At 47.3% G+C, this 15814-nt stretch overlaps 1 protein-coding gene across 3 annotated transcripts in view; it reads right to left on the reverse strand.

Annotated features, from left to right (window-relative positions):
- UGGT1 (UDP-glucose glycoprotein glucosyltransferase 1) overlaps positions 1 to 15280 on the reverse strand; it is a 68374-nt gene extending 53094 nt beyond the window's left edge. For 2 of the 3 annotated variants that reach the window (XM_064165241.1, XM_064165239.1), the window contains exons 1-7: positions 15163 to 15280; positions 12458 to 12590; positions 11372 to 11507; positions 8169 to 8251; positions 7188 to 7318; positions 5790 to 5902; positions 2749 to 2923 (exon numbers count right to left, since the gene is read on the reverse strand). In XM_064165241.1, the coding sequence (XP_064021311.1) occupies positions 2749 to 2923; positions 5790 to 5902; positions 7188 to 7318; positions 8169 to 8251; positions 11372 to 11496 (627 nt within the window). In that variant the 5' untranslated portion in view covers positions 11497 to 11507; positions 12458 to 12590; positions 15163 to 15280. The other variant, XM_064165240.1, reaches the window with a different exon arrangement.
- Between the last annotated feature and the right edge of the window lie 534 nt (positions 15281 to 15814).

Here is a 15814-nt window from a genome sequence, read left to right on the forward strand (position 1 = left end):
TGAGAAAGAGTGAGTGATTCTGCAGCAATGTACAGTACTGTACTCATTGTATTTCCTATTGTACTTTCTGAAGTTCAGAGAATAAAGCTATCTCTGAGCCAAACCCCCACCAAAACCCACCAAGGAAAAAGGCAAGCAAGGAGTCAGCATGTTTGCCAAGTAGAGCAGGATAGATTCACGTCAGCAAATCAGATAGAGGAGGGAAAGGAAGTTCAGCTGTGATGTTCAAAATTTAAACAAGCTCTGAAGAGTTATATCAGAGGATTAAAAGATCTGGATAAATCAGTTCCTTGAGAGAGATGCATCATTAGTTCTGACTTCAAATGGAAATAAACATTATCACTTTTAAAAGGTACTGTGAAGTATACAAGAGTCACAGAGCTGTAGCCAAATCTGTGGTATAACACATTTATAAAGCATCCTCCCAACACTGATGAGCAAAGTGGTGACTATTTTCTCAGCAGCTGTGACTTCATTTTCTCAACAGCACAAATGCCACTGGAAGTGAACCAGCTGATGCATTGTTTGCATTCAAGTCTGGCTTCTGCCTGCTACACTGCAGGTTTTAGCAACGTTACACCATGTTAAGGAACAAATTCAACCCAAACTTTCTCAGAGCTTTGGAAATGTAAAGTGAGGAGAGGAGAAAGTTCTTCACTGAGAGAGTCATTGGACACTGGAATGGGCTGCCCGGGGAGGTGGTGGAGTCGCCGTCCCTGGAGCTGTTCAAGGCAGGATTGGACGTGGCACTTGGTGCCATGGTCTGGCCTTGAGCTCTGTGGTAAAGGGTTGGACTTGATGATCTGTGAGGTCTCTTCCAACCCTGATGATACTGTGATACTGTGTGATACTGTAAATACCAGTACAGTGGTTAGAGGCAGAGTAGGGAAGATGGAAAGCAGAATAAATTGTACCAGAGCTGAAAAATGGTCCTGTAATAAAACTGCTACAGAAACAATGCCTTCCATTTGAAAATGGTACCTCGAGGTTAATCCCTGCTTTGCACATCAAGCAGCCTGACTGTGGAAGGATCTGATTTGCTATAATGCATCATAGATAGAGCAACATTTTGTTAGATTAAAATCTGTAGTTTATCTGGAGTTTGACTCTGCATTTGTCAAATCAAATCATGCACAAGAAGGGTCGTAAGGAGGAGCCAGAAAACTACAGACCTGTCAGCCTGACCTCAGTGCCAGGAAAGGGCATGGAACAGGTCATCTGGAGTGCCATCACAAAGCACCTACAGGATGGCCAAGGGATCAGGCCCAACCAGCATAGGTTTAGGAAGGGCAGGTCCTGTCTCACCAACCGGATCTCCTTTTATGATCAGGCTACCTGCCTGGTGAATGTGGGGCAGGCTGTGGATGTAGTCTACTTGGACTTCAGCAAAGCCTTTGACACTGTCTGCCACAAGAAGCTCCTAGCTAAGCTGGCAGCTCATGGTTTGGACAGATTCACTCTGTGCTGGATCAAGAACTGGCTGGATGGCAGAGCCCAGAGAGTGGTGGTGAATGGTGCCACATCCAGTTGGCAGCTGGCACCAGTGGTATTCCCCAAGGATCAGTGCTGGGCCCAGTCCTGTTCAATATCTTTACTGATGATCTGGACGAGGGGATTGAGTCCAGCATCAATAAGGTTGCAGATGACACCAAGCTAGGAGCAGTTGTTGATCTGTTGGAAGGTAGGAGAGCCCTGCAGAGGGACCTGGCCAGGCTGGATGGGTGGGCAGAGGCCAACAGGATGAGATTTAACAAGGCCAAGTGCAGGGTTCTACACTTTGGCCACAACAACCCCAAACAGCTCTACAGGCTGGGGACAGAGTGGCTGAGAGCAGCCAGGAGGAAAGGGACCTGGGGGTACTGATAGACATTAGGCTGAAGATGAGGCAGCAGTGTGCCCAGGTGGCCAAGAAAGCCAATGGCATCCTGGCCTGCGTCAGGAACAGTGTGGCCAGTAGGACAAGGGAGGTTCTTCTGCCTCTGTACTCAGCACTGGTCAGGCCACACCTTGAGTGCTGTGTCCAGTTCTGGGTCCCTCAATTCAAGAGAGATGTTGAGGTGCTGGAATGTGTGCAGAGAAGGGCAACAAAGCTGGTGAAAGGCCTGGAACACAAATCCTATGAGGAGAGGCTGAGGGAGCTGGGGTTGTGTAGCCTGGAGAAGAGGAGGCTCAGAGCAGACCTCATTGCTGTTTACAACCACCTGAAGGGACATTGTAGCCAGGTGGGGTTGGTCTCTTCTGCCAGGCAACCAGCAACAGAACAAGGGGACACAGTCTCAAGTTGTGCCAGGGAAAGTATAGGCTGGATGTTAGGAGGAAGTTCTTCCCAGAGAGAGTGATTGGCATTGGAATGGGCTGCCCAGGGAGGTGGTGGAGGCACTGTCCCTGGAGGTGTTGAAGCAAAGCCTGGATGAGGCACTTAGTGCCATGGTCTGGTTGACTGGACAGGGCTGAGGGATAGGTTGGATTGGATGATCTTGGAGATCTCTTCCAACCTGGTTGATTCTATACTTCTATGATCATCCTCTTATTTAAACAACTGTGAGATTTTAAACATTCCAAATTCCTCAACTACACACAGCAGAAAATACAACTTTGAGTATTCCAAGTTAAGTATCACACAGCAACACAATAGGCAAATGTCAGTTTAGAGGGAAGAGGCTTGGGACATTCTTCTTTCTGCATACCCTGGGCAGTTCAGTCTTTTCCACATCAAATACCTTTGTTACAGTGCACCAATATACTTACAGCAATATAGTGCCTGAGGACATAAGTGATTTCTCCTGCCTCAGCTTTTGAAACAAGCCTCTTATGGTATCTGTAGAACTCCCCTGAGCCAACCTCAGCGTAAAATATGACGACAGGACTTTCAGGATTTGACACTGGGTACTTGTGGTCTCCTTTGAACAGAAATGGCTTTGGCCTAAGAGTAAACATTGGCAGATTATCACACTGTGATTCAATGCAAAATGTCTGTTTTTCATGTTGAATCACTGTTCTGTCTTCACTCAATACATGTCAGGCTGTTCCCACACATTATCAACTTGGCATCCTAAGCTGCATCAAGAGAAGTGTGGCTGGCAGATGGAGAGAGCTGAGCCTGCTGCTTTACTCTGCTCTCTGAGACCTCACCTCCAGTACTGTGTCCAGCTTTGGAGTCCTCAACACAGGAAGGACATGAACCTGATAGAGTAGGTCCAGAGGAGGACCAGGAAAATGACTGGGGTGCTGCAACACCTCTCCTGTGAGGATAGGCTGAGGGAGCTGGGGTTGTTCAGCCCAGAGAAGAGAAGGCTTCAGGGAGACCTAATAGCAGCCTTGCAGTATCTAAAGGGAGCCTACAGAAGAAGGCCAGAGAGGGACTATATACAAAGGCCTGAAGTGAGAGGATGAGGAGCAATGGTTCTAAATTAGAGTAGATCTAGATAGGATATCAGGAACAAATTCTTTACCATGAAGGTGGGGATACACTGGAACAGATTGCCCAGGGAGGTAGTTGAGGCCCCAACCTTGGAGATATTCAAGGTTAGGCTTGCCAAGGCTCTCAGCAACCTATCTAGTGGAGGATGTCCGTTGCTTCCTGCAGGGAGCTGGACTAGATGACCTTTGGAGATCCTTTTCCACTCAAAGCATTTATGATTATCAAGCTCAACAGCACCTGATGCAAGCTTCATTAAAAATGAACACATGAAAATCAAACAAGTAGTTCAGTGCTACTGGGAATGCAACATGATCCTCATTAGAAACATAACAACTTCCCTTTCATTTCTGATTAACTTTGGGGTTTTTTTTCCTGAATGGCAATTTCAGGGCCACAAAGGATATTCAGAGGGCTGGAGCAGCTCTGCTATGAGGACAGACTGAAAGAGTTGGGGCTGTGCAGTCTGGAGGAGGCTCCCAAGTGACCTTGTGGCCTTCCACTATCTGAAGGGGGCCTAAAAAAAAAGCTGGGGAGGGACTTTTCAGTATATCAGGGAGTGACAGGACTGGGGGGAATGGAGCAAAGCTGGAGGAGATTCAGGCTGGATGTGAGGAGGAAGTTGTTCAGCATGAGAGTGGTGAGAGCCTGGAATGGGTTGCCCAGGGAGGTGGTTGAAGCCTCATCCCTGGAGGTGTCTAAGGCCAGGCTGGATGAGGCTGTGGGCAGCCTGATCTAGGGTAGAGTGTCCCTGCTCATGGCAGGGGGGTTGGAACTGGGTGATCCTTGTGGTCCCTTCCAACCCTGACTGATTCTGTGAATTCACAAATTCTATATTAAAAAAAAAAAATCAAAACCCAACAAACACTCCCAAACAAGGCTAACAGAACAAATGTTCCAGGAACTTCAACTGAAGAGGATCCTGTCCTTGGCTCAGTATGCAAACAAGAAAGTGACTGAGAGGACTATTTCCAATTTCTGCTTTTAGAGTTTGTCTAAAATCAATGAAATATTTAAAATCAGAAGAACATGTGAGCTACAGATGCCATACCTCTGCACACTGACCAAAAAGAATCCTTTATGCTCACAACAACAAAAAAAAACCAACCCCAAACCACCAAGATTACAATGAAGACAGACTGAAATGTAAGGAGCTGTTTTTTACTTCTGAAGAGTTGTGGCAGGGGAGGTCTGGGCTGGATGTTAGGAGGAAGTTGTTGGCAGAGAGAGTGATTGGCATTGGAATGGGCTGCCCAGGGAGGTGGTGGAGCTGCTGTCCCTGGAGGTGTTGAGGCAAGGCCTGGCTGAGGCACTTAGTGCCATGATCTGGTTGATTGGCTGGGGCTGGGTGCTGGGTTGGACTGGATGATCTTGGAGGTCTTCTCCAACCTGGTTGATTCTATGATTCTATGATTCTCTAGCCTCTCTGCCATGTCTTTAATTAATCCACTTTGCTTCCTAACCCCTGGCTGAACCTTCATTCTTCCTTGGGACTGGGGTAAGGTTGAGAGGGGTAGGGGGAAGGTGGAAGGGCAGTTGGGAGCCCCTCCTGGGGACTCAGGTTTCTGGGAGGGCTGTTGTGTTTCTGTATTACCTTTCACCTTGTCTATTTCTGTCTATAACTGCATATAATGTAAATATCTGCTTGTATATTGTGCTAGCTGCAAATACAAGCTTCATTAAATTTCCAGAGCTGGCTGAGTCTAGTTTGGGTGATTTACAAAGTGTGGGGGGGCAGGGAACACCCAAATCATTACATCTTTTGGCATGCAATGTGGCACTTAGTGCCATGATCTGGTTGGTTGGCTAGGGCTGAGTGCTAGGTTGGACTGGATGATCTTGGAGGTCTCTTCCAACCTGGTTGATTCTATGATTCTATGATTTTATAGTTTGTTGCTAACAGAATCAGGTTCTGTTCTTATCTAGAAGTTTGAATTTCAAATAAATTGTGTGATAATAGGGATTTGTTAATGCTGAGGAGCTCATAAAGAGAATAATTACTTGCTTCAAGCCATTGATTAAATGGTCTCTATTAAATATCATGTTAGTATGCAGCCCAGCCCTTTCTAGTCTCCCTACATACTAAAGGTTTCACATATTCCTGACAACTTGTGCTGTCCTTCAATAAACTGTTTCCAACTTCTCCCATGCACTCTCAAAGCATTCCTCTTCCTAGCAGAGCAAGGGATAAGTAAACAAATCATTTCAATCAGAAGCAGTAAGAAATAGGAGCCTGCCACTCAGCAAGCAATGGACAGGTTAAATACTGAAGCATGTAGAAACTATTGGTTCATTACAGTCCCTTCATAGCAGTAAATTAATTGAGGTAAACTTTAAAAGCTAATCCAGTGATAGATAATTAAGCATATACCTTTCTGAAGCTTCCTGTAAAAGGCTTCCAAGAGAGTCAAATTCACAAGTCTTCTGCCCATGCACAGCAAAAAACAGGGTACAGCCCTTTGGAGGAGGCTCATCTGCTGCTATCTGTATTAAAATATTTGTAGTAAAGTAGGTTGAATGTTTGCCCTTTAGAACAAGTGAAAATGGTAACAGCACAGCTCTGTGGCAATTGCTCTTCTTTGATTTCCTCAATTCAAAACTAGTAATTCTTCCCTATTTATTACATCATTTAAATGCAAGATAAAAATTGAAATCTGAGAACTAAGTCATAACTTAGAAATAGTTTTCCAGTCTATTAACTAATATTAGTTCCAGGTACAAAAACTGAGGTTTGCAATCGTGAGTGTTCTGGTTAGGTTTGGGGTTTTTTTTTGCATGACTCCTCAGTCTGTAGCTGTTAAACATCAAATTAGAAAATGATTCCAGAAGATAACAGGAGATACCCCCCAGTATTGCTTAGACAAACTGTGTAATGATGCAGATGGATTCAGATTTGGACACCCAATAAAACCAGAATCAGCTTGGATGTATGAAGTGCTTCATCAGTTGGAAGGTAGGAGAGCCCTGCAGAGGGACCTTGCCAGGCTGGATGGGTGGGCAGAAGCCAATGGGATGAGATTTAACAAGGCCAAGTGCAGGGTTCTGCACTTTGGCCACACCAACCCCAAGCAGCACTACAGGCTGGGGACAGAGCGGCTACAGAGCAGCAGGAAGAAAGGGACCTGGGGGTACTGGCGGATAGTAGGCTGAAGATGAGCCAGCAGTGTGCCCAGGTGGCCAAGAGAGCCAATGGCTCTCAAGAGATGTTGAGGTGCTGGAACCTGTCCAGAGAAGTGCAACAAAGCTGTTGAGGGGCCTGGAGCACAGCCCTGTGAGGAGAGGCTGAGGGAGCTGGGGGTGTGCAGCCTGGAGGAGGCTCAGGGCAGACCTCATTGCTGTCTACAACCACCTGAAGGGACATTGTAGCCAGGTGGGGTTGGTCTCTTCTGCCAGGCAACCAGCAACAGAACAAGGGGACACAGTCTCAAGTTGTGCTGAGGGGAAGTACAGGCTGGATGTTAGGAGGAAGTTCTTCCCAGAGAGAGTGATTGGCATTGGAATGGGCTGCCCAGGGAGGTGGTGGAGTCACCATCCCTGGAGGTGTTGAAGCCAAGCCTGGACGAGGCACTTAGTGCCATGGTCTAATTGACTGGCTAGGGCTGGGTGCTAGGTTGGAGTGGTTGATCTTGGAGGACTCTTCCAATCTGGTTGATTCTATGATTCAAGATCATTAACATTCTCAGCTGTCTCCTAACACAGATCAACCCTTCCTGGGTCTTTAAGTAATGCTGTGTAGATCATGGGAGGATTTCCCCTGTGCTGTACTGACCTGCTGAAAAGCCTGAACTGTTGCAGAGTAAGATCTCAAAGACAAGGAAAATTTCAACAGGTTCTGCTGCAAAGGTGACAGGTTCTGGCAGGCTACTTTCAGCATTTCATGGTAAGAAGAGTAATCAGCACCTGCAAAAGTCAACATACAAGCAGTTATCTTTCCACAGCATATCCTCATTGAAGATGGACTATTCATCTTAACTGTAATTCTCTGATTCTATTTCCCTTTGTCCATTTTGCTTGCCTGTTCTGGAACTTAGTGCTATGTGTGTAACAGTACACCCTTGCAGCTGGACTCCTCAGATTGAGTTGTGGTGGAGTCACCATCCCTGGAGTTGTTTAAAAAGAGGCTGGATGAGGCACTTATTGCCACGGTTTAGTTAATTAGAAGGGTTAGGTGATAGGTTGAACTCGACGATCCTAAAAGTCTCTTCCAACCTGGTTAATTCTGTGACTCTGTGATTCTGTGACTCTGTGATTCTGTGATGTTGAGCATTCATAGTGAGAGAAGCCCATGACATTGGTTGTTAATATGCACATGACCATTCCTCCTCAATTTTTATTACAGCTTGAAGATGGACGAGAGCAAACTTCAGTAGAGATCCAGGAGGGTACACTAGCATGCATACAAACTTACATACAAACATAAAGTGAGATTCCTGAGGATGCAAACACAGGCTTGGGGATGAGGGAAACAGTTAAAAACCCCCATTTAATTTCAGTTGAAGAACAGAAACACAGAGAAAAGGCATTTATAATATGTAGAAATAGAAAGTGGCAAGTAAAACACGTTTCAGACTCATCCACTGCAGCTTCTGTTAAACAGATATCCTTGAGCACCTCACAGTGAAAACATGACTGAAATCAGTCCTCCTGTGACTTTCACAATACTAAGACAATGAAAGACAAAGCACTTTAGTTTATTTTTCAACCATGTCTGTTATCAGTCATCATCAGGAAAAAGATTATGAAACTTTACCATTCTGTTCAGATGTCTTAATATTTTCAGCAGCTTCAACAAAATTCCAGAATTTTTCTTGACCTTCTTCTGATAAAAATTCACTGAGTAAAAAGAGAAGAGTTAAAGCTCTGAATCTGCTCTCGAGTTACAATTCTAGTTGTACAATAAATTAGCTCCTGCCATACATTAAACTATAGCAGAAAACCATGTTGGTAAAAGAAAGCAGACCAGGGAAGCTAAACAAAAAGCAAGAGAATAGCTGCAGGTCAATACAAACACATTGCACATGAAGGATCTTGCAAAGCACCTACTCAGCTCTCAGAAACTGTGGTGGAGGACCCATAGGCCCAAAATAGGCTTGTACATGGTTACCTATCAAATGGACACAAAGAGACAGGTGCCCTAAAGTCTGGCCTGCCCAGGGCCTGGGTTGTGTAAGCCCACATGCCTAGCTTATGGCCTACAGGGTGCAAGGCCCCTGCTCTTCCCATATTTGGGGGAGCCAGGTCTGTGGACCCTGCCTAATGTGGTATGGTTTGGCTAACTGCCATCCTGATTCTTGTGTCCAAGGGGCAATTAATCTCGGCCCACATTAATAAAAGGAGATAGGCAGGTGAACAACCTGCTTTTGCTTCCCTGCTTTGCTTCCCTGCTCTCTGCCTGCTCTCTCTGTTGTGCCCAGCCCTGCTGCTATTGCACACTGCCTTATTGCTGCCTGCTAAACTCCACTGCTGTGAGTTACCAGGAGCAGACCCTGGATGCTTGCATGCCATCAGCCTGTGTGGCCAGTGTGACATCATGCTGAGACTGCACCACATCTGCCTCTGCACCTGAAGGTCCTGCCTAGAATCCCTGGACACATACACAGATCATCCAGAAGAAGCCAGGAGACAAGGGCAGAGATTGGCTGCGTCCTGTCCCCAGAAGCCAGGAAGATTCAAGCCTCAACGTCCAACAAGGCAGAGTTCCCTGAAAGCATTTGGGCACTGCCTGGACTGTGGCCAGCCCCCATGAGGGCAATAATAATAATAATCTGTGAGTAAATGCTTCAATGCCTCTTTATAACTCTCTACTGCCTGCTGCCATAGAGCAGAAAGAGCTTGGGCCCAGCTACTGGGCAAACAGCATATTGGCCACAAGCAGCATTTGACCGCAGGAATCTTCTCTTCCAGTTCAATTAATGATTATGTATTTTGCTGGTTATATTAGATGTAGATTATATCCACAGAATGTTTCCATAACCGTGTAAGAACCTAAATACTATTAAAATTAGTGGTTGAGGGTGATGAGAGTTCTGGATAGCAAAGTGAATAAACAATTATTTGGAAAGTATCATCTTGCCTTAATTAATTTCCCCTCTCCGCAACAGAAACCACTGACACACAGGCAGCTGTGTACCTACTAGGATCCCTCCTCCCTAGGGCATTTCATTGCTAGCTGTCTTTTCTGAGAAACATACATTGTTGTTTACTGTGCTGTTACAAACTGTGGTTTGATGTGCTGACTTCCCTGGAGTTTGTGTTTGCTTTTAAATGAGCAAAAGAAGTCACATCTCCAAATCGTAATTCACCACATATTCAGTATATGATTAGGTAGGTATAGAGAGTTGTTCAGCCTGGAGAAGAGGAGGCTTAGAGGGGACCTTATCACTCTCTACAACTACCTAAAGGGAAGTTGTAGTCAGGTGGGGTTTGGGCTCTTCTCCCAGGCAACTAGGACAAGAGGGCATGGTCTGAAGCTGTGCCAGTGGAGGTTTAGGTTGGATATTAGGAAGCACTTCTTCACAGAAGGGGTGATTAGGTACTGGAATGGACTACCCAGGAAGGTGGTAGAGTCACCATCCCTGGGAGGTCTTTAAGAAAAGATTGGATGTGACACTTGGTGGCATGGTATAGCTGATGTTGTGCTGTTAGGTCACTGGCTGGACTTGATCTCAGAGGTCTTTTCCAGCTTCAGTGATTCTGTGATTCTGTAAAACAATTCTCTAAACATGGCTAACAACAAACACTTTATTATGTCTAAACTTGTTACATGCCTCACGTGCCAAAGGATGATAGGACACAAGATTTGGAGCCTGCCACAATAGCTTGTGCGTTCATTTCAGCCTGTCCTGATCCGAGGTGGCAAGTACTACTGAGCAACTGGGTCATGAACTGCTGGGCTAAGTAAACTGAACATCACTGCAGTGTTGTATCATTCTCCAGTTCACCTCAGATGAACAATCCCAGCAACCCAAAGTCTTTGAATAGAACAGTTAGGTTATGTATCAAGCCTTTGGCACGTGATTTTTTTGCTATTTCACAGCCTCTGAGCTTTTCCTCAGCAAATGTCAGAATATTTAAAGCCCAGCATTACCACCTGAGCTTTGCTTAAGAGTTTTTCAGTCTTCAAACATCAGCTTCTATAGAGAAGGTGATAGAAAAGCGATTTCACCCAGAACACACCTGTCCTACCACCCAAAGCCATGCCCACCTCAATGAAACACATCAATGCTCAACTATTTTCACATAAACCAGTAACATAGTCAGGATTCCTGGTGTGGCAACATCCTTAAGTGATGCAAGATTAAACATGTGCTTCTAGAAAAACCTCAAAGTGGTATTTTGCATAGACATCACCAAATCAGAATACCACAAAATTAAATGATGAAGAAGTCTAAAGTGCTCAGCAGAGTGGCAGTGAAAAGATAGCATTTTGCTTTCTTTTTTCTTTTTAAACAGTGTCTTTAAAAACAAAAGTGTTTAATATCACAGAAGAAATCTCCTCAGGCTGACTTGCACAACTCCTAGTGAGGCAGCTGACTTTGGATGATCAACATACAACTCACATGAACAAAGTTAAACTCAAGCTTAACCCAGTTAAGCATATGTAAGCAACAGATCAAAACCTACAATTGTTCCTGAACTCAAAAATCTTTCACTCTGGAACCTTGCAAGATGATGCTAAACCTATGGAATTGTTGTTAATGCTTGTTCTAATGCACAATGAAAGAATTTATCATGCAAACAAACTATCTCCTTTAAAATATTCATCCCATCCCCTCAAGGAAAGCAGCGATCATGTTCAACTGATATTACTGCCAGTAAGTTACTTAATGACCATAATGCAAAGCACCTCAGAACAGAATCCAAAGCACCAGAAAACAACTGGGAAATGAGAACATGCTGCATTGGCCTCTAAGCATAGTCTCATCTGCCAACAAAAACTCACAATGCACTTACCTTGCCTCAAGTAATAGGGGAGTTGAAGACCACTTTGTAGTTAGAGATGTCGTCACAGCCTTAGAGTCTCCTTTGACAAGTGAAGAGCTGAACCAGATTCCAAGAACTGCAATAAGTATTCCCATTTTATAGAAGCCTAAAAAGATGAAGGGGGAAAAAAGTTACCTTTTGTATTGTTTCTCTTTATACACACAGAATCTCACACACTCAGATACATGAAGGCTTGAATACTGTGTTCAGTTTTGGGCTCCCCGGTTGAAGAGGGACAGGGATCTGCTGGAGAGAGTCCAGCAGAGGGCTGTGAGGATGATGAGGGGACTGGAGGGCATGGCTGATGAGGAGAGGCTGAGGGACCTGGGACTTTTTGGTCTGGAGAAGAGAAGACTTAGAGGGGATTTGACAAATGTTTATAAGTATCTGAGGGCTGCCAGGAGCGGGGGGCAGGCTCTGCTCACTGCTCCCTGGGATAGGACAAGGAGCAATGGGTGTAAGTTGCAGTCCAAGAGGTTCTGCCTCAACACAAGGGGGAACTTCTTTACTGTAAGGGTCACAGAGCACTGGAACAGGCTCCCCAGGGAGGTTGTGGTGTCTCCTTCTATGGAGACTTTCAAGGCCTGTCTGATTGTGTTCCTCTGTGGTCTCTGTTAGATAGGATTGTCCTGCTCTGGCAGGGGAGGTTGGCCTCGATGTCCTTGGGTCCCTTCCAACCCCTAACATCCTGTGATCCTGTGATGAAGGTATATCTTAAGATTCAGTGGCACATTTAGTGCAGTGCATCAGTGAGATAACCCTAGTCTCATCTAGGCTTGCACAATCAATACTACCAAAATATGGAGATGAGGATTTTAACATCTGACTCTGGAGCTGCAATTAAACCTCAATCAACTCCAGCTTCCTCTACACTTACACTTTCAAATAAACTTGCTTCTGTTCTGGGATACCCACACAATACCCCCTGAGAGCTTTGAGAGGAGGCAATACAAACAGCAGATGTTTCAAATCAGGTGGAAAGCCACCTGCCATTCATTCTGTGCAAGGTACAATCACATTTTGTATTTGCACAGACATTTCTGCTGGTGTACTAACCAGTGTCAGAAGAGCCAGGCAGGAGCAGGGTTCCCTGGTCAGCCCTTTAGGTTCTGCTGAGTAGAGTGGCCTTCTCTGGGCAATGAAGAAACAAGCATTTCCTGGATGCACTAAGCACCACCAACTTTAGAAGCTGAAAAAATGAACGAAATCATGAATGCAGACTCAAGTGATACTGAGCTTGCTGTGAGAAATGAGCCCCCAAAAAAAGTCATTTTTTTTAGCCCTTCATGTGTACTTCCATGCCCAATACATTCTCTGATCTATACACTGTAACACAGCTGGCTGGAAATTCCTTGCCTACCACTCTTCAGCTTGTGGAAGACCTGAATTCTCCTACTAGCTTTCCATTACAGTCTCCAAAAGTTCAAGCCTTCCCTCTTTGACCCAGCTGTGACTAGAATATATTTACCACACACCAAATATACACCCAGGCATTTAAATCCTGCTTTTTCTGGACAGCTCATCTGCCATTTCCCTTCCACGACTGAAAAAACAGCCCACTCAAATTCCAGGTAAATCACATCCAACAACCCATCAGGATCTAACTCATGTCCCTTTTTCATGCTGAGCTCAATGTAAAAAGCAGTCTTGGGCAAGAACATCTGTAGCTATAGCTCTGCTTGGAGACAGACAGGCAGATGGACAGACAAAAACCCCTCATCCTACTTCACAGACTTACAGTATGCCAGCTAGAAGTTCACCACCCGTTGCTTTCTGTATGTCAATGCTCACTGTCTCAGAGCAAGGACAGAAACACCTTGCTGTGGTGCAGCACACTGCAGAAGAGCAACGTGCTCAGCTGCACATGCCATAGGTTTTCTGCTGCACCAAGGAAGTGGACAGATGGCATCGCATGACACAGAATGGTTACAAATGCCACTCACTGTGTGAGAAGGAAGCTCGGTCAATATTTGTAGAGTGAAGTCTTGGCTTCCACCAGGCATAACAAACCCCCAAAACTTTGCAGTTCACCCCAGAATCATTTCTACTACTACTTCTGGTTGATTCTTTCCCTGTTGGAGAATCACTGTCTCCATCTCTCCTTATAATTTAATTTGATCATAGAATCAACCAGGTTGGAAGAGACCTCCAAGATCATCCAGTCCAACCTAGCACCCAGCCCTAGCCAGTCACCTAGACCATGGCACCAAGTGCCTCATCCAGACTTTTCTTGAAGACTTCAAGGGACAGTGTCTCCACCACCTCCCCGGGCAGCTCATTCCAATGCCAATCACTCTCTCTGACAACAACTTCCTCCAAACATCCAGCCTAGACCTACCCCGGCACAACCTGAGACTGTGTCCCCTTGTTCTATTGCTGGTTGCCTCGGAGAAGAGACCAACCCCCACTTGGCTACAGCCTCCCTTCAGGTAGTTGTAGACAGCAATGAGGTCACCCCTGAGCCTCCTCTTCTCCAGGCTGCACACCCCCAGCTCCCTCAGCCTCTCCTCATAGAGTTTGTGTTCCAGGCCCCTCACCAGCTTTGTTGCCCTTCTCTGGACACGTTCCAGCACCTCAACATCTCTCTTGAATTGAGGGGCCCAGAACTGGACACAGCACTCAAGGTGTGACCTGACCAGTGCTGAGTACAGGGGCAGAATAACCTCCCTTGTCCTACTGGCCACACTGCTCCTGATGCAGGCCAGGATGCCATTGGCTCTCTTGGCCACCTTCAGTGAATCAAATCCTTCTTATTCACTGCAAACCACAGAAAGTGGCTTGGAACATGCAAATTAAGACACTGCACTGCACTTTTAAGCCAAAACTCTCCTGCCTGTTTCTCATTCCACGAAAGCCTGTGATAAAAGCCTTTTTCTAGGTGAAATAGGAAAACAAAAAGGACATGTCTGCCACGTGGCATCAGTTTGGCCAAAAGAAAACCGATCTACACTCAGTTAATAGTAACAGCCATAAACCAAAGCAAGAGCAGCATCTCAAAACACACGCTGGAGAAGAGAGGATTTAGGAGACATGTAAATGATTCAAGATCCACCAGAGTGAGGTGAACTAAGACAAATTCTCCAAGACTCGTTTGTAAATATTTTTCGTCCCTATTTTTCCTCCAGTTATTCAGTTCAGTACACTTCTGGAGACTTGCACATGCAGCCACAGGGAAAGGAATCAATCATCCCACCGCGGGTGCTGCCAGGCTGACGGCAGTGACTTCTGCCATGTCCTGCGGGTGAAACGCTCCACTTCAGGGATGGGCAAAAGGGAAAAGCTGCCACCTCCCGCGTCAGGCCCGCAACGCCGAGCTGAGGTACTGGCTGGACTGAGCATGTGGAACCGAAAAGATCACCGGTTTAAAGTACGGGCACGGCGCGGCTGTACTAGATACCGAAACTAAAACGTGGCGTTGAACCGATCAGTCCAGGAACACACTCTCGAAGCGCTCTGGCTAGAGCCCGAGTTGCAGCCTGCCGTTAAGAAGCAGCGTGCTCCCACAAGGACCTGACCCGCCGCGCTGCATGCCCGGTGCCAGGCTCGCCGGCTGCACCGCAGCTCCGCGCAGGCGGCTGCGGACTGGAAACCATTAACCCGAGGGCTGTGCGGCAACGGCCAAGGGCGTCTGACTCCCGATCGCGGTCTCGGCAGCTCTGCACTCACTCTCCGCACATACGGTCGCTGACTCGCCCGCACCAGCGGCGAACAGAGGCCGCGCGTCGTTCCAGGGGCCCCACTACCATCTCACAGTGCCTCACCGGACAGAGGCCGGACCCGCAGCGCCGCTCCTCTCTGACAGCATCAGCCCCGAGCCTTCGCCGGCAGCTTCCCTGAGCCCCTCACCGGCTGGGGCCTCCCCGCCGCCCGCCTCCTCCCCTTCTCCGCGCCCGGGTCGCCGTGGTAACCGCACCTGCGAGCGGCCGCCACACTCCCTTCCGGCTCCTGTCGCTGCCGCTGCTTCCGGGGGCGCCGCTTCCGCTGCCGGGCTAGCGGGGCCGCGCCGCGCCGCCGCAGAGTCAGAGCCTGGCGGCGCAGCCTGCCCGCCTGGCTGCCGTGCTGGGGAGCTGCTGAGCAGGGCATGCTGCTCCTTCCTCCTGTCGCTCGGCTTGGGGCTCAGCCGGCGGATGGCAGTGCCGTGCGAGGCACGACGGCTCGCCTTCTCTTCTGAGTCCCGTTCTCGGTACCGCCCGAGGCTGCTGCGCAGCCTTGAGCCCGCCTCTGCTCCGGTCAGGACAGCGTCCGGTTTGCCGCGTCCTGCTGTGGCCAGGGCTCGAATGGCATTACCGGTGTCCTGCGCGTCCGTGGAGCGGCAGCTCCGGTAAGGCGGCAGGCGGAGCGCGGGCACGTTTCAGGAGAGATGCCTCTCATCACCCAAGCCTGGAGGCGGGCGGCTGGCAGAGCCCGGCCGGA

Source organism: Pogoniulus pusillus, chromosome 26, assembly GCF_015220805.1.
Source record: "Pogoniulus pusillus isolate bPogPus1 chromosome 26, bPogPus1.pri, whole genome shotgun sequence".
In the NCBI taxonomy this organism is placed as follows: Eukaryota; Metazoa; Chordata; class Aves; order Piciformes; family Lybiidae; genus Pogoniulus; species Pogoniulus pusillus.